The sequence below is a fragment of the Haliotis rubra genome, unplaced genomic scaffold (assembly GCF_003918875.1).
Source record: "Haliotis rubra isolate DU_JTF1 unplaced genomic scaffold, ASM391887v1 Scf63, whole genome shotgun sequence".
Classification (NCBI taxonomy): domain Eukaryota; kingdom Metazoa; phylum Mollusca; class Gastropoda; order Lepetellida; family Haliotidae; genus Haliotis; species Haliotis rubra.
Genome location: NW_025767335.1, coordinates 1,292,567 through 1,317,639, shown reverse-complemented (window position 1 = coordinate 1,317,639; position 25,073 = coordinate 1,292,567). Strand labels below are relative to the sequence as shown.

Here is a 25,073-nt window from a genome sequence, read left to right as displayed (position 1 = left end):
GCAAAGAACTCGATATTCACCTACCTTTCATGGGCAAGTATCCCTCTGATCTGAGGTTGTAGTTTAATTTCTGAGATGACGTGTCAGAGTATTGTAGGGTTGCCTAGGACGTACGTTTGCATCACGACATAATTCCTTCGCGATACTGGACATGGTACGAGTCCAAGAATCCAAATGTGTTAACAGAATAAAATGATTGTGTTAGCGGCCTGAATGTATTATATTGTACCACTATAGTCGCTCATGACATCGATCATTGGAGGTGAGGTGAGGTGAAATTGGGTTTAACGTCGTGCTTGAGAATATCTCGCTCATATGACGACGTGCATGCGTGTGTATGTGTAGCTGCTTGTACTAGCCCAGACTTAAGCTGGTTTAATAGTGCTAGCCCACTGAGATACCATGCTGCAGTGAAGCATGAATACCCCACTCAGACACATTATACTGACTCCGAGCCGAACAGTCCTTGTCGTACTCATTAATGCCGGCAGGGACCAACAAGTACCATATTTGAACGTCTTTTGGTATGACGCGGCCGGGGATCGAACCCGCGACCTTCCGCTCTCTGGGCGGACGCTCTAACCACTACACCACGGAGGCGGTCCATCGACCATTGGAATCTACACCCATGGAATATTACTCATTAGAACTTCATGATACTATAATTGATAACAATCAGAATAGGTGAGAAACAGAGTGAAGAAAAGGAACATAAGAAGAAATAGCTAGATAAGATTTCAATGCATTTTCATACAGATGTTCATGTTCTTAAGATTAAATGTTTCGTAAGCTGCATTCGTTATATCGGGGGTGGAGGTGTAGCCTAATGGTTAAAGCGTTGGCTCGTCACGCCGAAGACCCGGGTTCGAATCCCCACATGGGTACAATGTGTGAAGCCCATTTCTGGTATCCCCGCCGTGATGTTGCTGGAATATTGCTAAAAGCGGCGTAAAACCAAACTCAGTCAGTCAGTCGTTATTACGGTAAATAGTCCATGCATAACTACACGACTCTGTGGTATGATAAAATGGGGAGAAAATCTCCTGGTTGCTCTATTTGCTCTTTGTAACCGGCTGTGATCTGTTTAGGTCCATTGAGCAGGAACCTCGTTCACCATCCCCTGCCAAAGAAACAAAGACAGACTGGAACGATTTTCGTGTAGATGGATGCAAATGTAGTAAACATCATAAATGGCCACACAACTTAGTGAAAATTGTTTCGTGGATCAATTAATAAAGTTTTCCAGTGAATATTATGTGTTGAAAATAATTGTTTTTCAAGGCAAACCAGGTGCAAAAACATTATACCACCTTATACTTGATTTATTGTTTGAAATGTAATAGTGTCGCTGTCAAATGGGTTTTTCTTTTTAGAAAAACGTTCATCATTTGAACATTTCAAAGCATTAACCTTTATTTCAGATCAACACGAACGTCTTAACGCTTATAAAAGAGTAATGCAATAAAACTTGTTGATAACCTTCTAGTGTTCGCACTTCTTGGTCGTATGGATCGCTTTATGTGCTGTGGGTATTAGAGACGAAATGTGAAATAATCAATACATGTTACACCTGTATAGCTAAAATTCATAAAGTCGGGATTTCATATTGATTACCCGTCCAGCGAGCGACGGTACGATATCTTGTTCAAATAGAAACGAACTACCTTCTGAGGCCAAACAGGTTAAAAACAGACCCAACAACCTGAGAATGTCATAACTGTAACAGCTACAGATTGATATAATTTCTCAACATGGTACCACAGAAGAACGTGCTCTGTGCACTGATGATTTTCATCAGTGGCACCCTGGGTAAGTCTCTTTGAACAACTCTTGTATAACATCTTGCTACATCAACAGTCTTGAGCATTACTGTATTTTGTTCTGGAGAGTGACCATTGGAAATCCACGAAGTATTTTTGGAAAGAAAATAAGTCTGATCCTGGAAATCATATATGAAATCATATGTCCTCAGATTTTACGAACAAAATAGAAAAGTAGATCACTAAACATACTGAATATGCTGACAAATAAAGTGTTTATAAATTACTTGGCTCTTCTTCTTTAAGAAATGGCTAGTAGGTCTTGAAGTGCTTGTGAATAAACTTTTGTCGAATATGTTTTAAATACTGAAGGCCATTGTTTTCAGACATTCTCACCCACGAAAGTGGTCCTGAGTAACCGCCTGGCCGTGAAACTGTTAGGTGATGTTTTATTGATCTCGCCTTTTCAAAACGACAATTGTAGGCAGCCAGGAAAGACAGAAGGAGTAATAGTCAGCACACACCTTGAGTAAATATAATGTTCAAACACTGCAGCACAGTCTCCGGACGACCCTTGCCACATCTACAATGACGTTATCAGCCATGGCGGCAGAAGTCCAAGATGTCCTTATGAGAAGACAGATGAAAAATGTGATGAGTTCCTCACGCCCTCATGGTTTAGAGTTAAAGTCGGTGAAGATAATGAATTCCCACGGATGACATCGTACTGCCCTGAACCGTACAGCTGTGGTGCAAATTACCCCATCTGGCTGAACGGTTAGTTGACACGTTTTTTCTTATACATATGTATATTTCGTTTCCCAAAACAGTTTTTTAACAGTGGAAAATGAAAGTATGGGAATGCTTTTATTGTGCTTACTACGAGCATTAACATATTCATAGCTGTCTGCCATCGGCGCCGAACCTCGCCAATTTACGTCTGCGACAATAATAATTGTACCTGATACAACAAAACTAGAAATACCAAAATAGTTTTCACCATATTTTGTTTTCGGTAACAGTATTTACCATTTTCATATTTTGCAAATAGTAGCGTACAGTATATTTTATACACATATCAACAAATAATTGCAGTTATATATTTGGATGTCCCAGTAGCTACTATTTTCTTCTTGTGGGGTGTGGGAAAAGGAAACCTAAAGTGATTTTGTAATGGTCTTTGGTCATAGTCATTGCTGGTGCTTGATCTTTTGAACTGTGCAAGGAACGTCCGTATCGACGGTGGAGTGGGAGGGTAGGAATGTAGTAGTAGTACGTCCCTGACATAATGTTAATGAAGTAATGTTTTCATACACGGTAAATATGTGTATCACTTCTAAATGCCATTCAAAGACCTAACATAAAGCTCACTTAACACGCTTAAATATAACTTGTATTAATTCGAGACTGTGTGGGTGAAGTTAGAGGTGGACGCATGAAATTAGGGCAAATCTATGGCGACGCCAAACCAAGAATATATCTAAAAATGTGAAAATAAATATCCTCAGTCATGCTGACGAGTTCCAAACAAATTCGCATGACTTTTATACAGATGTTTTATTCTCATGGGGAAATTATTATATCAATAGTAAAAGACAGAACATCAAGGATGAAGAAGATATTTCTCACACAACCACTGTGGCACAATGGCAATTTACGTATCGGCAACAAGCCAATATGCTAGAGACACTATGAAAAGGCAGGAATAAATACTATAAACGATTTGGTAGACGACAAAGGAAACATACTAAAATTTGAACAGTTTAAAAATATGTATAACCGGAAAACAACTTTTTAGAATATGCTGTGATTTCGAAAATGATTTATAATAAAATATAATTGCATCTTAATAAATACCACACTACATAACAAATCCTGCATGTCTTTTATTCCTTACCTTATACAAGATTTAGTTAACTGATTTGATATTAGAGGTACATATATGGATCTTCGATATGTTTTCTATATCATACCTGAATCATGGAAATTGACTATAAACCAATACAGAAACTATTCATAACAATAATATGGATAATCACTTTCTTCATAAACATTTTATGGATTTGAAAAAAGGTTCACGATTATTTTATGATAAACTCTTATCTGACAATATTAAACTTCATATTTGCCTAAAATGGGAAAACTTATTTTATGATATTGATTTTGATTGGCGTATGATTTTTAATATTTGCTGAAGGAATTTGAAAGATGTGAAACTTTTAGACTTTCAAAAAGTGTGTTGTAACCCAAACCTTCTGGAAGGAACTTAAAAATTGGATAATCCAAAACATACAGAAATTTGAAATAACAAGACCTTGGTTTGGTTTCGAAGTTGGGGTAATAAGCCATTACTAAATCATATAATCTTATCTGCTAAATATATATATATATATACTTGCACTTTGAAGAAAATAATTCCAAAAGTTAATAATTTTTTTAAATTTTGAAAGACATTTATACGGTTGAAAATTTCATATCCCCAAGGAACAATAAATTTGATAAATTTTCAGACAAATGGTTTCCTTTATTCTCAATGTTTAACTTCTGACTTAATCTTTAATCAAAGGGGAATAACTTTACTGGATTATATTCTCTCTATGCTATCAGTTGATCTAACATTTTTGTTGAACCCAATGAACTTTGATCATGTATTTGTACATTTATTGCTTTACTTTATATGCTTGTACTCAATTATGGGAACAAATAAGAAGATTTTTAAAAAGAGATTTAGTTAACCCAGGCAGAGGATGCAGAATATTTATGATACACTACAGGCAACTAGAATTCAAAATCATAACAACAAATACAGAAGTAAATGGGATTTAGAAGTAAACGAATGTATATCTGATAATGATTGGAGATATGTCCATAAAATACCTTTCGGGGCGCTTGTTAATGTAAAACATCAATGGTTTCAATACAGTATTATTCACAGGTGTATATCAACTAACGAACTACTATCAAACATGAAATTGATTGAAACCAGTGCTTGTACTTTCTATAAAACAAGTGTCGAAACCATAATACACATATTCTATGAATGGGATATTGTCAAAGAGATTTGGAATAATGTTATTATGTGGGTTCAGCATAAAACAGGCGCTCTCCTTCCCTTAGATAAGAAAAAGGTATTATTTGGATACCCTGAGAAAAGAAATGATGTGCTCTATCGCATCATTATTATCACAAAATATAATATTTTCAAATCAAGACTAGCAAATAGACATCCAAATATTTCACATATTAAAAAAGATGTCGAAATTTCATAAAGATGTAGATAACTACAACTGAAAGATAAATTGTAATGTACCATCATTTCTACAATTTTGGTCTTCATGCCATATGCTTTTTAGTTGAGATGTTATCTATTAAAATAGTTTACTTCATACTCTCTCTACATTTGGACGATCAATATAAAAATTCCAGGAAGTGTCTGGAAATAGTGGACTCTTTCACTGTACATTGACTTTGTTCGAAAGAAAATGAAATATAAAATATATATATATTTTTAAAATGTGTGATCGGCAATAAAGCCTCATTTGCGCGAACATCGGCAGAGACAATGAATTTGTTGAGACAAACAGTTTAGACCAGCCAATGACTTTCTCGATGAGAAACTGAAATTAGATGAAAAGATGCATTCCAGACCAAAGACCACAAAGATATTTCCACTGGCAGATTTACAACACATTCCAACACAATTCCATGCCACCAAAAATTTTATCATGCTCCTTTACCGAGTATGGTATGAATTGGAAATCCAAGTCATCACTGTGGTCATAGAATTTCACTATTGAATTCATTCCTCTTCACAATCGACCACGAGGGCTTGTAACGTCACCAAAAACTAGCATGAAGGCAAATATAATAAATATTATAAATATATAAAAGGTTTAAAGGTGATACTACCTCGTCACTGACTATATGCTAACCTTGATGCTAGCTCTTGTCGTTACAAGCCCATGTGTAATCCTGTCAGTGACCGCTTTGTAGTTTACTATTTTCTGATTGGCTGCGAGTAATGTGGGCGAAGTTGAACTTGACATTGAACTTATTAACACTTGTGGCTTGCTTGTGGTTATTTGCTTAAAACGACGCCTTTCATTTCGTAATGTTGCAGTTTGTTGTTGGTGTTGTTTTGTTAAAGGTTAATTAAAGTGTAGTTGTCTTTCCTATTTGTAGGAATTGACCTCAATATGTTTTGCGTTTACGGAGGTATAATATCCTACGTTTATGTCATTTTAATACACCACAATGTAACTTTAATATACCTTCAAGAAACATTTTATACAAACGTCAAATGTCACTACATGTGTATCGTAAATAAACCAGTAAGTAATTCATGTATTCTGACCATGTCCATTCACATTTACTAGGAACTCACCCGACTGTCGAGGAAGGCATTGTGAACAGGGCGGCATGTTTGAGATACGCTGATAACTGCTGTGAGAAGAAGTCGTACATTCAGATCAAGAATTGCACAGAATACTTTGTGTACTTTTTGTCAAAGGCTTCCACATGTCCAGGTCGTTACTGTTTTGGTAGGTACATCGTATTTTTCAATCAAGTAACCGACGCGTGACGATCCGGGCTAGAATTGATCTTCAGCAACCCATGCTTGTCGTAAGAGGCGACTAACGGGATCGGGTAGTCAGGCTCGCAGACTTGACATATGTCATCGTATCCCAATTGCGTAGATCTATGATCATGCTGTTGATCACTGGATTATCTGGTCCACATTCAATTATTTACAGACTGCTGCCATATAGCTGGAGTACTGCTGAGTGCATGTAAAACTACTCACTCACTAACCCAATAAACGTTCCCTGAGAGGGTACATCAGCCCCATTTCATTCAAAGTATTTTTCATTCTGTGAATTTTAATAGTAGCATGTTTGTTCTTGTCATGTATGGCCAGTTTTCTCAACAATTGCCAACACCTGAAGGTATGATGTAAATCCAGCCAGGGTGCATGTAGGTAGCAAAAGTACGTTAAGTCCCCATGGACCCTTGTGTGGTGATCTACTTTCAGTTGCTGGCGATTCTTAGACCGTTTTTATATTGTATTGCTCTCTTTAATAATGTCTTTTTATGATTACCTGCTAGCTGTACCTTATCTGTGATACTCTAGTATTATACTGTTCATCGTCGACATGTGTTTTTTTAATTTCTATATTTTTATCTTTAGTATTGTAAATGGTTACTTTCGTGACGATATGACTGAAGTATTGCCGATAAATATCAACTTACTCACTCACTCCAATAAACGTTCATACTTGTCTTGAAACCTGAACGCTAACATTCGAGAATTCCTTCCTGACAAATGATTTCAGTGACGATGCCTTTACACATGTTGTATTGTGACAGACAAAAATAGCTTCGGGTGAGTTGGGTTTTACGCCGCTTTTAGCAATATTCCAGCAATATCACGACGGGGACACCAGAAATGTGCATCACTCATTGTACCCATGTGGGGAATAGAGTCCGGGGTAACAGCTTCGAGCTCATGGTACCGATATCAAATATCGAAAACTCGCAACGAAGCATTTCAATTTACTTTAATTCTTCAAATGTTATTTGACGAATTCAAATTTTCAGATTCGGATGTTCCATGTCCAACTCCTCCCATGACAGCATCTTCCATGACAACATCTTCAATAACAACATCTTCCATGACATCCACAACTGTCAACTCTACCGCTGCTGTATCATTGTTTTTACACAGTCGCGTGCTAACGTGTGTCCTGTCTGTGCAGGCACTTCTCATTTTCTGATGAACAAACGAAAAACTGTTCAAACCTGGCATCTGGTACTATTACACTGTGTTGGAACAATGAACAGTATCAGACTGTGATGATTATTTAACTTACTAATAGTGATCCATTCTATGGTGCATTTGCACATCGATACGTAACATAATTTTACCACGACTTCAGTAAATATTGGATTGTGATTGGCTAAAGTCATTCAGAGGTATATACTCACGTTACATCTCTGATTTTCCAAGATAGTGTGTTTATCTCCTAATTACACATAAATCATCATAGTACATAAACAAACGACGAATAGCCCTGACATACACACTTCGTTAGTTAAATAAACTATTGTGTCATCATATCTTAAGCTTATTAGACATCCATTTTAAGTCGTGGCCATGTTCTGATTATTGAGCGTTTATTCCTCTAATTACACCATATTTTACATGTTTATGTAAAACTCTATTAGTTATCTCTATTTATATACAATCAACAATCTTGTTAGTTTTATGATATCATGTAAATGTCAAATTATTAAATGGATTAAACGTATCTGTAATAATGTTGCAAATGTATTCAATTCTATTTATTGTATATCTGTATTATCTATATGTTTAAAACTATTCAAACAATGGCAATACAATACTGTTGAATACTGATATTTTTGTTAGATTAGACTGTTTGTCTACAATCAGAAAATTTATCCTAATCCTAAATTGTGTATGGGGACGATGTTTTGCCATGATGTCATTGAGCGCTGATACGGGAGATGGGTGTAATGCGTTTCTGGTGAATAAAATTGATTTGATAACTCTAAATCAAATTCTAATAAGTATTCTATTTCTTTATATTCCTAACCTATAATAAATACGGTACACTGGTCACACATTGCATGAATGGGAAGCTTCACCGGTAGGCGAGGTCGGTATGTTGACATTGTTAGGCCGGTATGTTGACATTGTTAGGCCGGTATGTTGACATTGTTATGGCCGATCAGTCGCTTAGTCTATCTGCTACACACTAGCTATGAATGAACCTGCTTCGACATATTTTTCCAATGAAACATTTTCCTCGTCTTTAAAATGTTCAGTTAAAATATGGTATCTCTTCGAATGAAGGGTGAAGATCGTAAACATGAAATACGTTGCTTGCCTCTACATGTCTTATCTATTTCTTCTCTTTCCAAACAGCTTGTCTAACTTCCATGGTGTACAACATGTACACCGTACGGCATGGATTCGATCCAGCTAGAAGTACATTTTGCCTACATTACCCGGTGAATATAATGTTGACACAACCCGTCTCTATTGTGGTATGATGTACTTTCAACACACACCCTGTATTCATCAGGCGGCTTAGTTAAATAAACTATTGTGTCATCATATCTTAAGCTTATTAGACATCCATTTTAAGTCGTGGCCATGTTCTGATTATTGAGCGTTTATTCCTCTAATTACACCATATTTTACATGTTTATGTAAAATTCTCTATTAGTTATCTCTATTTATATACAATCAACAATTTTGTTAGTTTTATGATATCATGTAAATGTCAAATTATGAAATGGATTAAACGTATCTGTTATAATGTTGCAAATGTATTCAATTCTATTTATTGTATATCTGTATTATCTATATTTTTAAATCTATTCAAATAATGGCAATGCAATACTGTTGAATATTGATATGTTAGTTAGATCAGACTGTTTGTCTACAATCACAAAACTAAATATCCTAATAAATTTGATAACTCTAAATCAAATTCTAATTAATATTCTATTTCTTTATATAGGAATTAGGATATAGAATATTAATCGATTCAATCTTAGGAATTTCGTTTGAAACTGACCTCGGTAACCTGAGGTTTCAAATGATAAAATGTACAAGAGTCATTTCTGAATAACTCTCTAATTGAATTCTTATATATAGTCTGTTTGCAGTGAAAACGTATCGATGAATTTCAAACACAGTGAAATTAAGATTGCGAATCCTCATAACTCTACCTTGCCAATAGAACATTAAAATCTCAAAATTTTATTCAACTTAGGATAAAAGTTGTTTAACAAACGATCATAGTTTCAAATCGCTATTATTGGTTTGTATTACATTAAATGAAACCCCGAGAACAAGAAGGGTTAGTTTCTACAGCAGTCTAAGTTAACGCTTATCACGCGCCGCACATGCATTTGTTTCACTGTTCCAACTACTGCGCGTACCCCCCTTGTAATGTTCTACCCCGGATCTTCACGGATAGTACTCTGTTAACTAATTTGGGAAGCAAAGAAGTTGCCGTCAAAGTCATGTTGTGGCTACATGGTGCCAAGACTTCAGTAAATTGTTCATGCTTGATGTATTTTGCTTGGTGAAGTGCTACTAGAATTGCTAATAGTTCTGCTGAGTTGCTGTGGGTGTAATTTGTGTAGCGTTGCTTGGTGGTAATTGTGGTGGTGTGACATTATAAGTTGTTCGCTCACGATCGCGAGGGGTCATGGGTTGATGTCGGCCTACCCTCTATGTTTCTTTATGTTCCCCGAACCAGAAAAGAACATCAACAAACATCAACCCTGAGCTCTCCCTACATCCTTGTCACAAATCGTGATATAGCTAATGAAATCAATGATGGTTTGTAAAATAACTTTTCTATTTTGGAGAAAGACAATATGGCAAAATTCTGCCGAGTTGGTGTGTTTTTCCTATTAACTTTCGCGTTGGTTTGAGTCATTTACGATTATTTGTTTTGAGTTAGAGTGCAATTCATTGGGGAGACTTTGACTCAAACGGACTATGACATAGAAAATGTTACTCCCTTGTAAGCGGGGTACATTGAAAATAATAGAAGAGCGCTCAGCCAATCAGAAAATGACATTTATGTGTGAGGCAAGAACAATTGTCCCCGTGATGTTGTCAGTGTTTGTTGAAGCATATGCATATGGGTGTGGTTTGGCTATTGTTGCTCTACGTTGTTGAGGGAGCATTTATCTGCAGGGGTTAGTTTTGGGTGGTGTAAGCTTTGTAAGTGGGTTAAGTAGGGTGCATGGTTTGGGTTAAAATTACCTGAGCGTTATTGTTTTTTCAGTGTCTCGTATTTGTTTGAAAATTCTTTATATATAGGGTTATGTTGCGCCAGTAGTAATAGGTTATCTGTTGTCTTCTGAAAGGGAGGGATGGTGTGCCAGAGGGGAGAAGTAAAGCATTGAATGGGAGCCACGTCTTGATCCCAAGGTATTTATTAACGGATTTATACTGTAGTGAAGTTAATTTAGCATAGTTAGTTGAAGTGAAGCGCAACAGTGAAGCGGCATGGGTCTGGTTACACTGGTGTTTTGAAGATATTAAGGAGGATTTGTTTGTCAGCTCCTCCGTCTGACCCATTAGTAGCTCTCATTCAACTGAAAGTTTCGGACCTGTGAAAATCCGGGTCATTATTATTGATCTTTAGTAACCCATGCTTGTCGTAAGAGGCGACTAACGGGATCGGGTTGTCAGACTCGCTGACTTGGTTGACACATATCATCGTATCCCAACTGCGTAGATCGATGCTCATGATGTTCATCACTGGATTGTCTGGTCTAGACTCGATTATTTACAAACCGCCACCATACAGCTGGAATATTGCTGGGCGCGGCCTAAAACTATACTCACCCTCTAACTTGTCCCGCCCTCGTTGTTTGTTGGGTGGGGTCGTTGGAGCATTATGGTGAAGTGTTGAAATAGGTGTTTGCTTGAATGAGCTGTAAGGGAACGTCCTGGCAACCAGAGGTCAGGGTTATTTGATAGGCCGGTGTTTGTGTTACTGTGTGTCCTTCAGTTTAGCAGTAGGCGGCCCTTGTACACTCGTCAACCTCATGTTTTTTGTGAGCTACATATGGTTCACATGGACGGATGGGTGAAGGCCTTTGTGACATATAGGGCATTGTGTTTTTCCTGAGTGCGTGTACCTTGTATCCAGGTTCACCGTGGGGATTCAGGGTTGGGGAGAGGGGTGGAAGGGGGTTGTTTGCAGTTTGGATGTATTGGTTAATGTCGTCTGTGTGTCGATGTAAATTATAAAAAACATACTCTCAACCCACCCCCCATCCCCAGCTATCCATGAAGCTCCGGGTTAGAATTGGTCTTCAGCAACTAACCAATGCTTGTCACTTGTCACTGGATTGTCTGGTCCAGAGTGCGGCGTGAAACAACAACCAACATCGATACGTAAACATTATACAATAATGATTATTGTACATTAACAAACGACGAATCACCTATTCTCACGAAATATGCACCATTTCTAATTGTATGTGTCCCCGTATAAAAAAGATACCTTTTGACTGATTTAACCTGTTCATTTCATGTTTAAGATAGGCGACAGGCTTGGTAGGTACCCGAGACATAGAAAGTGTTATGGTATGTTATTTTATGTGTGACTTAGGGTAAAACGTTAGTCAAAATCACCAAAATGTGCATATCACCAATGATAGTATAACATTTTGAGTAAATATTTCAAAGTAAATATTCATCTTGTGTGAACAAAACAGATTATATTTTTTACTTAAGGTATTGCCCCGTTCATCCATACCCAGAACACATCTTTATATGGTTTAGCCTTTTTAGATTTTTTGTTCAATATGGTGTCTCCGTTAAAGTGTAATCCATGTTACCTCATGGAAATGACCATATAATTATTTTTAGAATTATGTGTAATTATGAGATAGTATGCCTTATTTACAGTTTTATATTGGGATAATACAATATCAATCTCATAGCCACTGAATTTCAGCCGATTTCCCACCATGATACTTTACATGTTTCAAGTTGTAGAGATGTTTTAAGGATGTAATCTACGTGACCACCATAAGATAAAAACTGTACACCCAGTGTCACCATAAGGGTTTTAAAAGGAATGGACCTATTCAGTAGTAATAACTAAGTGAAGGAGATGCTGTTCTATTAAACTTTAAACGTTTGGTGGGTGCTAAGGGACGTTTGTGTAATCTACGTGATGTAATCTACGTGACCTCATTTCCAAAGGAGCATATTTCTTTTCGCGACTACTACTCAGGTAGGACAGTTTTATGGGTCTAAAGTTATGGCATGAACTCTTCTTAACATTAAATGTTCATTTACTTTTAATTGGCTTATCATTGTAGGTAACGCGAGGTAACGTAGGTAACAGGTAACATGATTACAGTTTGGATGAATATTCGCTGTGCTTCTGTACAGTCTGTACTTTAAATATTGAATGAAACGAAGAAACTGTTAATCACTTTTGCATCTTTTAATGTCACAGTAATAGTATAGAAATGTTTCACCAGTAATTTTTCTAAATTTCTATTTTCATGTGGCAGTGATACGGTAAAGTAGATTACAAGATTGTAAGTTGTACAATGGTCAAGTTTTGTTGTATATAAAATATAATACAGAAAACAACTTATGCGATATATATTTCCAGTAACACCTAGTTAAACAAAACGTATGTATAGTAAGTTTGATGATCAATTTATGCAAATTCGTTTTCGCTCATTTCAGTAACGTAGATTACAATGACAGTAACGTTTATTACAAAGTTGTGATCTACAGCGGCATTGTAAACATGATAATTCTGTGTGACACTTACCACAACTAGTTCTAAGCAAAGCCTTGGTATCTGTCGTCAAAAGGACCATGTGTCACAATTTGCATCAAGTTAATCTTGGGATTTCTGTTTTGCAGTTGGTGTTATACTGATGGTGTCACGTAGATTATAAATTGAAATTTTGGTACCCAATCATGATTGATGATCTTCGTTCTTTCCTTGACAATTGACTTTTGATAGTTTGATTTTTCTGAACAATAAATGATGTTCTAACAATAAAATGACTTATCATCAAAAACAAAGAACTTTAGTTTTTTTACCAGTTCCAGTCAGTTATCAGTTGGTGCACATTTCGTGAGAATAAGTGGAATAGTCCTTACATATACACGTACACGTAGGCAGTGGAATGAATAGAAGGAAGAACTAGGTCATCTTATCTCAAAATTGTTAGACATCCATATCACGTCGTGGACATGTTTAGATTATTGAACGTTTATGCAGTAATTGTCCGATATTTTACATTTCCTTGCTTTCTTGTTGTTTAACGCCGCACTCAGCAATATGCCAGCTGTATAGAAGCTGTCTGTGAATAATCGAATCTGGATCAGACAATCCTGTGATCAACATCAATCGTGAACACACAATACATAAGTCTACCCAATTAGGATACGGTAACATGTGTCAACCAGGTCAGCGGGCCTAACCACCCGATCCTGTTAGTCGCCTCTTACGACAAGCATGGGTTACTGAACACCAATTCGAACCCGGATCTTCATAGGAATTCAGATCTTCACGGAAACTCGGATCTTCACGGGAACTCGTGTTGGAACAAGCATGCGTTCTAAACGTAAATTCTAAACCTCCCTAATGAAATCATGAAATTGTTGGGACACGCATTTTATGAAAATTCCATTTTCTCATATAATTCCTCGTACTTCATACACCAATCTGTCGACAGTCATCACAGGAATAATGTCCTATTGGTAGCATGCCCACTGCCATCAGTAAATCGTCAGTTAATGTTGGACATTAGTTCCTGGCTTTGTAACACCCTCACTAACTACTTTGAGACCATGCACAGTGAAGAGCCGGGTCCAAATTAAATAAAGAACTTTCTAACTGATCGGGCAGACACAGTTTTCGGTCTCCGTATTACTTTATTACGTATTTCACAGTTACAACATCTCAAAGGTGAATGTTTTGCACATTTGAAATGTCAGCTTTAACATTTGTCATGAAAACTGGAACTTTCATTTTGTGCATTCTGCATGAGATCTAATACGTACATATGGCTAAAATGAGTGACAGTGTACATCTGTTAACAGGCAAATGAAAATGTAAACATGAGCAATGGGTGAGCGTGATCTGTGAGGAAAGCCCCAAGTGATGTAGACGTTTCTCTGTTTGGTGAAACCCGTGTGTGCGGATAAGGTTGCGCGCAAGCATAGAAACATGATCTGAGCAGACCGGGATTCGAACACCCGATCGCAAGTTTCTGGCGTCTCCGATGACTGGACTACCCATGCCCTCAACCATGAACAAATCCCTGACTAAAGCTGAATATGTGGTAAAAGGTAGAGGCTGAAACACGCTCCAGCTTACCTTTATAGTCAGCCATTTCAACGTATGTTGGCATCACCGCTACATTGTCAATATTGCTGCTTGTAGGTTAAACGAAGAAAGTACGGTTTTCCGTTTATGTTTTTCCATAATTTAGCCACAATCGTTTTGGCGTTGACTGCAGTTCTGATACGTGCTCAGGCTCTGGTTCAGCTTTAGCTCCTGGTGCTGCTCCTACACACACAGCGTATGATCCCATCTGGTTATCACCTTTAAAACTGCTTCTGGCCATTACATCAAAATGCAGTGCTATGTGCCTTTATGTAATATATTCACGTAGTTGACATCTGCCTGGAAACGGAAGGTCTTTTCTTCATAGTTCTGTTTATGAAAGAGTGATCTAAATGTTCGTAGCCCTTGCTCCTTCATGGCCATGACACTTGTATAACAGTTAATGTATTCAGATCTATTTGGATGTGTTGGAAACAGGTGCCACTCGACAGAAAACTGTCTGACTTTGGAGAAAAGACCAGATTCCGCAATGTCTTTCACTGCCGGCCACTCGCTTGTTTCTATGTCAATCTTTAGTACATCCAGGTGTCTCTGGAAAGAAGAAACAAGTTTCAGATTACAAGTATTATTTCCACAATCCACCCTCCCAGCGATCCACACGAGAATAAAAACATTTAATAATATGAGGAAAACATGCTCTGTATTTTCATTACTAATATGTTTCTTACACTTTATCAAAAATAGGGGATATTTGATTTTGAGGGGATATCTTTACAGGGTCGCTGATTTGGTTGACACATGTCATCGCATCCCAGCTGCGTAGATCGATGCTCATGATGTTGATCACTAGATTGTCTGGTCGAGACTCGATTATTTACAAACCGCCGCCATACAGCTGGAATATTGCTGGGCGCGACGTAAAACGAAACTCACTTTTTCTCACTCCTAAGTTGTCCCGCCCGCCGTTGGAGCATGATGATGAAGTGTTTACATGTATACGCAAACACACCAGTCCAATGTATCAGACTCAAATCTACATATTCCAGCGAGGCAGTATTTACGTCACGTTGTACTATCGTTAATCTCAGTTATCTCCCCTTGACTTTTATCAGTATTATTTCAGTCAGTTTTGTAATTTACATGTACGTACATTTGTATGTCCAAGCATCTCCATGATAGTCTTGAGGCGTCTGATCTTCCATGTTGTTTTCGTTTTGACGTATCTGTCCTTAGGTGGGACATATGTATCGCTGTCTTTGTACGACAGCGCCAGGTCATGGAAGTGGACATTCTGGCTTCTGTCGAAGGACTTTAGTCCGATGCTAAACGAATGGTTTATCATTGAAATGAAAGACATTCTTACCCAAATAAACCACCTTACTGAATACGTGGCATTTAAAGAAGTTTCAGTAGGTAAACAGGATGACTTAGATATCAAGCATGTTTGCACAGGGGTGTTTTAGGTTTGAGATTTGGCTTTACCAACCATTAACATACGTGTTAACAAAATGTGTTATGTCCTGATACTTAAGTTCTACATTAACGTCTCTTTCATATCAACTGTCCTTTTCCCTGTTTACACAAATATTTTGATGGGATTGACTTCATTTCTTCTATTTAATCATTGCGTTTCGTTTACTATTGTAACTATGGTAATACATGGACATGGGTGTAGCAAGGTGTCACGGGCTATTCTAATTCATTATTCTTACCTTGGATCAAAAGAATGAACTTCACAGCCAAGAGCTCCCATTGCGTCATCAAACGACCAGTCTTTCCAGATCCTACAAATAATTACAATACCTGCTAATTACCATAATGCAACATATTTGAACTTCGAAGTCGTGCCTATGAAAAGCTGCATGCTTCTAATTAAACATTTTTAGGTATTAACAAAATTTACGTATAGTTTGTTGGGTTCTTGGAGATGTTTTTTTTTAGTTGTCTTCTTTTTTGTGTTTTTTTGTTTTAAGTTTGTTTTGTGTTTGTTTGATTTTGTTTTTGTTTTTGTTCTGTTTTTTTGTGTGTGTTTTTTGGGGGTGTTGTCGGTTTTTGGGGGTTCTTTGGCTTTGGGGGTGAGGGTTGGGGATTGGGGGTAAGTGTTTGTTGTTTTGTTTTGTTGTTGTTGATTTGGTTGTCGGTGTTGTTTTATTGTGGGGGGGGGGGGGGATGAGGAGGAAGGTTGATCATTAATTCACATAAAGCCAGAAATGTAAATATGAACAGATGCGTAGAGATGGCCATACGTCTCATAGAATGTACAAAAGCTACATTCGTCTAACACGTACTCTAGTTCAGGTTTAGACAGTTGTGTCAATATCAGTTTCTACTGACCCAAAGGAATAGACCAGACACGGTGGTTTGACCTCAAAGTTGTTGTCATTACAAATGCGCCAGCTGCCTCTCATCTCCATCTTGCCACACGTGTACTCCGGGGGTTTCTCCCAGTCCCTGTAGAAAGCAGATACAGTACCTGTCAATGACTCCACACTCATCTGTTTCACATAATACTGTAGGTAAGAAGTATTACTCTAACAGTGCTATATGATTTATTGTTATTACATTTAGTCTTTAAAGTTTCACATTTGAAAAAGGAGATCAAAGGCAACTCATTTAAATTCGAGTGAACGTGAGGGTGAATTCATAGTTCGCGCTTTACATCATATATATGAACTGCAAGAAACATACAAACCGTCTTGGAGTCAAAATTACGCATTCACAATGTATGCTACAGGTCTTTTTCATCCCATACATTTTGCATCACCGAAACGTTCGAACTGATTAGCCAATGGGGATATCTTTTAACTTGGAGAATACATATTTAATCGCATCAATGACGTTGTTTACATGCCAACAACTAGTCCACATAAGATAAAGATGTCAGAACATTTAAGAATTTACCACTTCAAGAGAGACGAGGCTTGCCACCATTCTGTAATCCGTAAAGGATCCTTGGCACTTTGCGTCTGTACCGACACTGGAAATAGATATGTTGATAAATATATTTATTTTTACTGATCTGTTAATCCTCCTCAAGCAACAGTTTTCGTAAAGAAAAGCACACACTCAAATTCATGCAGTAATATCTGACATCTGTGTGGCATGTTGCATGTGTAATCGCAGCAAACTCGGACAATTATTTTAATACACGTGCCACAATGTTGAGGTATGCACTCATGATAACAACAATGAATCTTATCCTTTAACCATTCGTAATACTGGTGTTCATCGGGGAAGTTGCTTTCTTTCCTTATACTTTGATTGGCATTCAAGAAGTTGAATACAATTTAATGGATATGCAATTTCTTTTATTCTGTACACAGGCGACCTTTCCACAGATTCATAGACTTGCTTGACAATGACATTAGAAGTACATAGATGTTAAGGAAGCTGTAACATTGTGATTATCAAACTTCTAAACCAGCGTATCAAACAATTGGGCATAGTATACTATTCACACTTGGCTAAGGATCAAATCATGGATTCAACAGAAAACTATGATGTGGGGTCAAATTGGATTTTTAATATCTAAGCTTATTGTAAGGATGGATCCTAGGTTTCAGTTTGTCATTTCATCTTATACCTGCTATTGACAGGTGTTGTGTACTTGTCAATGACTCGTGCCATGATTTGCAAAATGGTTGATTGGTGCCATGAAAACCATTTTTATGGTTACTCATGTATCAAGTGCATAAGGTTAGATTAAAGTGGTTGTTTGCCTGAAGAGGGGTTACCATATTATTATTTATCCAATTTCAAATTATGAATCTACGCTTAAGCAAAGTTGGGATTTTTTGTGATCCTTAGCAAAGTGTGAGTAGTATATGTTAATCAGCTGACTATTATATCTGAGTGTTGTCATACTTTATACAAAGAAAAATCGAGATTACCGGATCGAATGAATGCCTATTGAATGCAAACACTATCAAAGACATGCACCTTCCAGGTGAAACAGATCGTATTTACATTTGGCCAGTAACTACGATCACTCTACAGGTAACACGACTTTTAATAGTGAACCGTTCTTGTTTGAAACAGATTTAAAGACATTCCAGCTAGTATGAGGTACAGTCATGACAACGTGTGGGTACATGTGTACACTCACGACAAACGAAAGCGTGAATCATTAGTAATAAGCAATGTCTTATACAATGTCTAAATGTGTGTGTGCGTTTGTGTGCGCGCGTGTGTGTATCCTCTTTCTGTCTGTCTGTGTGTATCTCTCTCGGACTGTGTGTGCACGCGTGCGTGCGTGTGTGTGTTCATCTAGTATGTCGAGTCGGTTTGTCCAGACATTTGTACCTTTCCCAGATTCATCTTTAGTGTCCACATTATCTTGACCGTCGCCCAGTTGATTATGAAGTCCTTCAACCCGTCGTTCAAGTTGCATTTCCCTCTCTTCCATTCCCTTCCGCATTGTCTTAAAAGCTGTCTTCAGACTTTTCACTGATTCCAAAAGTTCGGTTAGTGTGTTCTTTGGTACCTGCAGGTACCTGTTGTTTGCAGTGTCTCCCATTCCCAGGTTCTGCGTTTTCTCTCTTTCTACTGAAAGTAAAAGTTTTATACCTGAAAGTATACTTTTATATTTATTAACTCGACCGTACTTGATTCATCAGTAAACAAAAGAAAAGTCTTCAAAATTCATTCCGAACTTATATACCTTCCAGCTAGAAATACTGTTAAACACATTGCATCGTATGTAGCCTATTGCAATTCTACAACAGGTAATAGTCTTCTATAAACATTGTAATTTACATAGATGTTACGGTAAAATACTGTTTCTCCTGCATCACTTTCAACTGTGAAATTATAACGCGTGACCCTAATGGAATTATGATATTACATTCGTGAATCTTCAGTTACGAAATCTGTGCACAGACTTGAACTGGTTTCAAAAATCCAAACACAGGTAACTTGTTCATATGCGCTCGTCGGTTTCACTAAACTGCTGAGGATCCAAAGCTTACATTGTCACCTGCAACAAACAAGTCTCCAACATCGAAACTTTACAACTCGTTAACTATCTAATTTTATCTTGACACATATTTAAAGACAGCCCAACTCATTGTATTAGGGACAATAATCATTTAGGTCAATGATCCGGTATATGGAAAGTAATAAGTGAGAATATCATCCCTAAAGACGACACAAGGCTGCGCGGTGATATTTAGTTACACATGACATTAAAGTATGTGAACATTGGTGTCGATGTCATATTAAACTGATCAACGTTTTTTTGCACCACAGGCACATGAGACGAATTTGCATACTGGTGAAACACGTGTAAGACAAGCCATGGGGAGAAGGGATTAGAATCTATGATTAGCGTTTTATGGCATGTTTATCGCTGCACATCTTCAAAGACCGTTTAACCTTGACTTGAACGGTAAGCCAAACTTAAGTCAGTACAGACATGAGACTTTGCAGCAACTCAGGAAAACCATAGCAACATGTATTTGTCATAAAATAAAACTTTATTTTTTATCATCGGAAGATATAATCAATATTGTGGTCAAAAACAGAGAACGGCTCTCGTTGCTTTATTTTACAATCAAGCTTGTATTGTTTTCTTGATGCAAGTGATACCCCAGAATACCTGTGGTATCAGACCGCACAAGTTGATGTTTGGTTTGTTGTTTAACGCCACACTCAGCAATATTCCAGCTATATGGCGGCGGTCTGTAAATAATCGAGTCTGGACCAGACAATCCAGTGATCAACAGCATCAGCAACTGGGATATAATAACATGAGTCAACCAAGTCAGCGAGCCTGACCACCCGATCCCGTTAGGATAGCAACAAGCATGGGTTGCTGAAGACCAATTCGAACCCGAATCTTCACGGGTTACGTCCATGTGTGTAGATCAAAGAGAGTAATCCCACATATTACATGTGTTATAAATAGCTACTAAGCATGCAGTAGATTCAGTTTGACATTCAGGGTAATCTGCGGAAAGCAGCTCTCTGATTGAAAGAGTTTAGTGTATTTACGGAGAATTCAGTTTGTGAAATATATGTCTGCCAAAACCTTGTGGCATGCCAAAAGAAAGCATAATCGGGTTAAAGTTTCATGATATGCCTTGAAGGTATTATTTATTATCAAAAGAACGTATGAATGAGGGATAATTGATGCATGATTGAATGCAAATGAATGAAATACTCATATCGTGTGTGAAATACATTGTTAAAAGTTGAACTTATGTGAACAATATCTTCACCATATATGAAGCCAACTAATTTATCCATCATATTCCATTTCAATTGTCCTAGGAACCATTTTAATGTCTACTTTGGATTCGAGGAAATTGAGGCAGAAATCATCATTTGAAAATTTGAACTCGCAGGCAAACTTATATGTCCATTTGTAATTGTATTGGTATGACAGATGTACCGGTAGCCTTATTTCATGAACATATATATACATATACACAGATATTCTTTCACGTCTAGGTTTTCTGTTTATATGTCGAATATGCAACGAATCCTCATCCTCTGCAGTAGTCTTGGTTTTTTTATCTAGAAATGTTTTCGGGAACTGCGGGATCCCCGTGCATTCAAACTCAGAGAGGATCTGAGTTCACGCAGAAACAACTCCGTGGCGAGCTGTCCCTGTATTATAGTATTGCAAAATTATGTAAATACATAAAGTTATGCATGTAAGTACCGAAAAAATATTTTCCAGCCTCCTTTTGTAAATGTAAAAAATATGTATATTTCAATGGATAACCATATTCTATCATGTATACAGTGTAAAATGATGACGAGGGGCATATAGCCCAAGTCTCTACTGAATAAACAATCGAATCGAATTATTTACACCCAAGACCTCCGGTCCAAACTTGAAAGAAAATAGAGACCCGTCTGGGCAGTTCAGACATTTAACAATATACAGATTTTTACACGCATGTCTGATTTAGTTTACTGGAGGCTCCGAATGCCAATCCGCCCTGTTAAGTCAAGCTGATCAAAACCCTGGTTCACACCCATAACCCCTACATGCCACTACCCCTACACTCCAGTACCCCTACAGCTAGTTAAAACAACACCTAGCATTTACCTGTCTGATATAATAGACTAATCCTAAAGAGGGATTAGTGCATGGAGCATAGATGAGATCAAGGGATGCATAAATGTGATTAGTCTTTTGTGGCAAGGAAATTAGTGGTCTCATGATGAAAACAAACCTCAACCCTGAGTAGAAGAAACATACAATTGGAAAAGTGTTGTGATTGCTAAATGTTGTTAAGAAAAGTTGTTATAGTGCACTTTAATGTTACATATATTACAATGTTGAGAAGTTGAGAGAAATAAAACGTGGAGATGATACAGGAAATTGAGATTGTTCCATACAGTATATAAGTGCTGACATGAAACAAACATGGCATCAACATGGCTGGTCTTCGCAATGTTGAGTTTGTTATGTCACGGAGAGGTAGCCGTCAAGTTCTGTTGGATGGATATCTTCACACTAAGAATGTTGAGCGACAGACCTGTGTACACTGGAAGTGTGTGCAGTCAACATGCAAAGGAAGAGTCACAACTGTTGGCGATGTGGTAAGAAATACGACTGAACACAATCACCCACCAGAGGATAGCCAGAAGGTCCGGTTTGTCAGCAACCTGAGGAAGAGAGCCAGGGAGGAGTCAATACCGATGCGCACCATCTACAACAACGAGCTTACCAACCTGACTGATGACGAGACACGTACCATGCCCTCCTTTCCATCTGTTAGCAGTGCCCTGTACCGCCACCGCCAGAAGACGATTCCTGTCTTACCACAGACGAGATCAGAAGTCGACCTCCAAGATCCCTGGACGCAGACAGCAGATGGTAGACCATTCCTCCTGTTTGCGGACGGCCATGACGACAAGATCTTGGCCTTCGGAACACAAGAGAGTCTTGAAGCCTTGCAGTCAGCTGACAACCTCTACATGGATGGAACTTTCACAGCCTGTCCTGCACTGTGGAATCAAGTATACATCATCCATGCAAGACGTGGCAGCTCAACATATCCCCTCATCTTCGCCCTTCTTCCGGACCGCCAGACAACAACCTACTCCAGACTCTTCCGATTGCTCAAGGATGAAGTTCAGCAGAGACTCAACAGACCGCTTGATCCTGCCTGCATCCAGACCGATTTTGAGCTAGCAGCAATCCACGCCATAGAAACAGAATTTCCCACTGCTGACGTGAAGGGCTGTTTCTTCCATTTCTGTCAAGCCATCTGGAGGAAGGTTCAGGATCTTGGACTAGCTGTTGCCTACAAGGAAAACCCCGAAGTCACCAAGTGGATCAGGAGAGCAGCTGGACTACCTCTACTTCCTCAAGCCGCGGTCCAAGACACTTGGATTGAAGCCATGGATGACACTCCTGACGTCCCAAGAGCTGGCGACTTCAACGACTACATCGTGACAACATGGGTCGACGACACTGCCAGATTTTTCTTCACCTGTGGAACCACAACTTGACAGCTGGGCCGAGGACAAACAACAACCTGGAAGGATTCCACAACCGTCTGAATCGAGAAATTCCACACAGGCACCCGAACATCTACAGATTTGTAGAAGTCATCAGGAGAGTCGAACACGCCGAGAGAGTGAGGATTGCTCAGATTGACTTTGGTGCTGCGCCAACAAACAGAAAACGAGTGTACAGAGAGATCGACAACCGTCTGTGCAGACTCAAGGAACAGCTTCAGCGTGGACAGAAATCCCCTCTTCAGTTTCTTGACGCCGTCGGCTACCTGCTCAAGCTTGGATAGACTGTAACACTGACACTTGAACACTTGTGATAATGTAATAATGTGGTCTTTCTCTCATCCTGATATGTTGATATGAAACACTTGTGATAATGTGATCTTTGTTCATCCTTATATGATGATATGAAAACACTGAATGTAAATAGACTGAAAAACTTGACAATTATTGATCTCAATGTGTGATGTATTAAGGTCACACTTTTGATAATGTAATAATTTGGTTTTTCTCTTATCCTGATGTGATATGAGATGAGATGATTAAAACACTGAATGTAAATAGACTGAAAAACTTGACAATTGATCTCAATGATGTGGTACTTTGTGATAACACATGTATTAAAGTCACTTTTAAAATCTGTCTTGTGTCATGTTGTGCATCTTAAGTGGACCAGTCCACTGTATGGAATAGGTAACAGGCAGGAGATTAGTTATGCAACAGACCATAAACTATGTTGTTATAAGCTGTAGGGGTGGCAGTGGCATGTAGGGGTAATGGGAGGTTACCACCCAGTGTCGATGACGTTTCAGATTAGTACTTTACCACCTTGGTGAAACCTGCGAGCATGTTTAAATGTGGTCAGGGCGAACCGGATAACAGGTTTGAGACACACCCTCTTAATGTAGGCCGATAGCTAACATTACGAGCCTTCGATAAAATCTGAAGCGCGTATATATTTTATATGAACCAGGCACGATCACATTTTAGAACCTGACAATTCTATTCATATGAAGATCTCTCCCATTATGTGAAGCAGGCCGTGCTAACAAGCGCGACATGGAGGCAAGAGTCTCACAGTAATAGGTATATGTGGCGGGTAGTAAAAGGATACATTCCTTACCTTCATTTGAAATCATATGACTGATTTCCTTGTTCAGTGCAGTCCGATCCCTTGTAGAAAACAGAAATAAAGACGCAATCAATGCGGCACCTAAAAGAGTTATGGCAACTGCCTTCGTTCGGAGAGCCATGACTGAGTGGATCTTCTGACATCGACTCAATGATTTCTACCTGCCATCCAACACGAACCTCCTGTTTGAGCATGCGTCGACTCAGCCATGGCCCTTTTATATTATCCTTCACCTGACACGAGGTTGGGGGGATGGGGGTGGTAGGATGGGGCGTTCCCGTTTTGCAGGACGCTTTAAGTTCGGGATATAAAATCGCAATAACAATAGGGGAATAACTTATAGTCTGTTTCGATCTAACAAACGGTCCAAGTTTCGGTGTAGGTACTAACACCGTTATCAAGCAAGTGATACAACAATTTGAAGCAAGGAGAATATATATGTCAGGGTAGAGACTGCGATTATATGAAATAACCTATGCAAGCAAGTGCAAGCTTATGCAAGCAAGTATAATAAGTGGGGATAATGTTTTCCTATTATTTGCCAGTTATAATTGAACTTATTTATTGTTATCTTGTTAACTTTATTTGTTAAGTCTGTTTTGGAGTAAGGTATTTTGTTTTGGTTTTTTGAGTGGAGTCCAAATTTGGCAGCTTGGTCTCATGATGTAAATACAGTGTTACAAACCATTTATATTTTTTATTTTGATATTGTTTACAGTGAGGTGTTAAATGTTTGTTATCAAAGTCTCAGTCTCAGGGACATGGCAGATGGGGTAATGACCAGGTTGGGAATTGCCCTACACCTATCCTCCCAAAATGCCG

At 38.2% G+C, this 25,073-nt stretch overlaps 2 protein-coding genes and 1 long non-coding RNA gene across 5 annotated transcripts in view; 2 read left to right on the top strand and 1 right to left on the bottom strand.

Annotated features, from left to right (window-relative positions):
* Window positions 1-19,007, top strand: part of LOC124256501 — a 53,639-nt gene extending 34,632 nt beyond the window's left edge. The window contains exons 3-4 of the long non-coding RNA XR_006892935.1: window positions 10,678-10,682; window positions 18,937-19,007. This is a non-coding gene — a long non-coding RNA (uncharacterized LOC124256501). The remainder of the gene's footprint in view (window positions 1-10,677; window positions 10,683-18,936) is intronic.
* Window positions 1,602-8,351, top strand: LOC124256500 (pancreatic secretory granule membrane major glycoprotein GP2-like). Its single transcript, XM_046690490.1, has 4 exons — window positions 1,602-1,809; window positions 2,316-2,537; window positions 6,137-6,301; window positions 7,359-8,351. The coding sequence occupies exons 1-4, from the start codon at window positions 1,752-1,754 to the stop codon at window positions 7,532-7,534; spliced, it is 621 nt and encodes a 206-aa protein (XP_046546446.1). The 5' UTR covers window positions 1,602-1,751; the 3' UTR covers window positions 7,535-8,351.
* LOC124256498 lies at window positions 14,210-24,503 on the bottom strand. 3 transcript variants are annotated; one of them, XM_046690487.1, is made up of 7 exons: window positions 24,243-24,503; window positions 18,947-19,210; window positions 17,546-17,621; window positions 16,979-17,095; window positions 16,357-16,428; window positions 15,795-15,966; window positions 14,210-15,235 (listed from the first exon to the last, which is right to left on the bottom strand). In XM_046690487.1, the coding sequence occupies exons 1-7, from the start codon at window positions 24,370-24,372 to the stop codon at window positions 14,942-14,944; spliced, it is 1,125 nt and encodes a 374-aa protein (XP_046546443.1). In that variant the 5' UTR covers window positions 24,373-24,503; the 3' UTR covers window positions 14,210-14,941. The 3 variants fall into 3 exon arrangements, with proteins under 3 accessions (XP_046546443.1, XP_046546445.1, XP_046546444.1); XM_046690489.1 differs by having other exon boundaries at window positions 18,947-19,186; window positions 24,243-24,502; XM_046690488.1 differs by having other exon boundaries at window positions 18,947-19,189; window positions 24,243-24,500.
* Between the last annotated feature and the right edge of the window lie 570 nt (window positions 24,504-25,073).

Excerpts from the sequence above, each read along its gene's own strand:
- LOC124256498 (XM_046690487.1), bottom strand. The coding sequence starts at position 24,372 with ATGGCTCTCCGAACGAAGGCAGTTGCCATAACTCTTTTAGGTGCCGCA. Across the intron at positions 17,622-18,946 it reads TAAAGATGAATCTGGGAAAG|TGTCGGTACAGACGCAAAGT; the intron begins GTACAAATGTCT and ends ATCTATTTCCAG. Across the intron at positions 16,429-16,978 it reads TGTCTGGTCTATTCCTTTGG|GATCTGGAAAGACTGGTCGT; the intron begins GTCAGTAGAAAC and ends AATTATTTGTAG.
- LOC124256500 (XM_046690490.1), top strand. The coding sequence starts at position 1,752 with ATGGTACCACAGAAGAACGTGCTCTGTGCACTGATGATTTTCATCAGT. Across the intron at positions 1,810-2,315 it reads TTTCATCAGTGGCACCCTGG|CACAGTCTCCGGACGACCCT; the intron begins GTAAGTCTCTTT and ends CAAACACTGCAG. Across the intron at positions 2,538-6,136 it reads TTACCCCATCTGGCTGAACG|GAACTCACCCGACTGTCGAG; the intron begins GTTAGTTGACAC and ends CACATTTACTAG.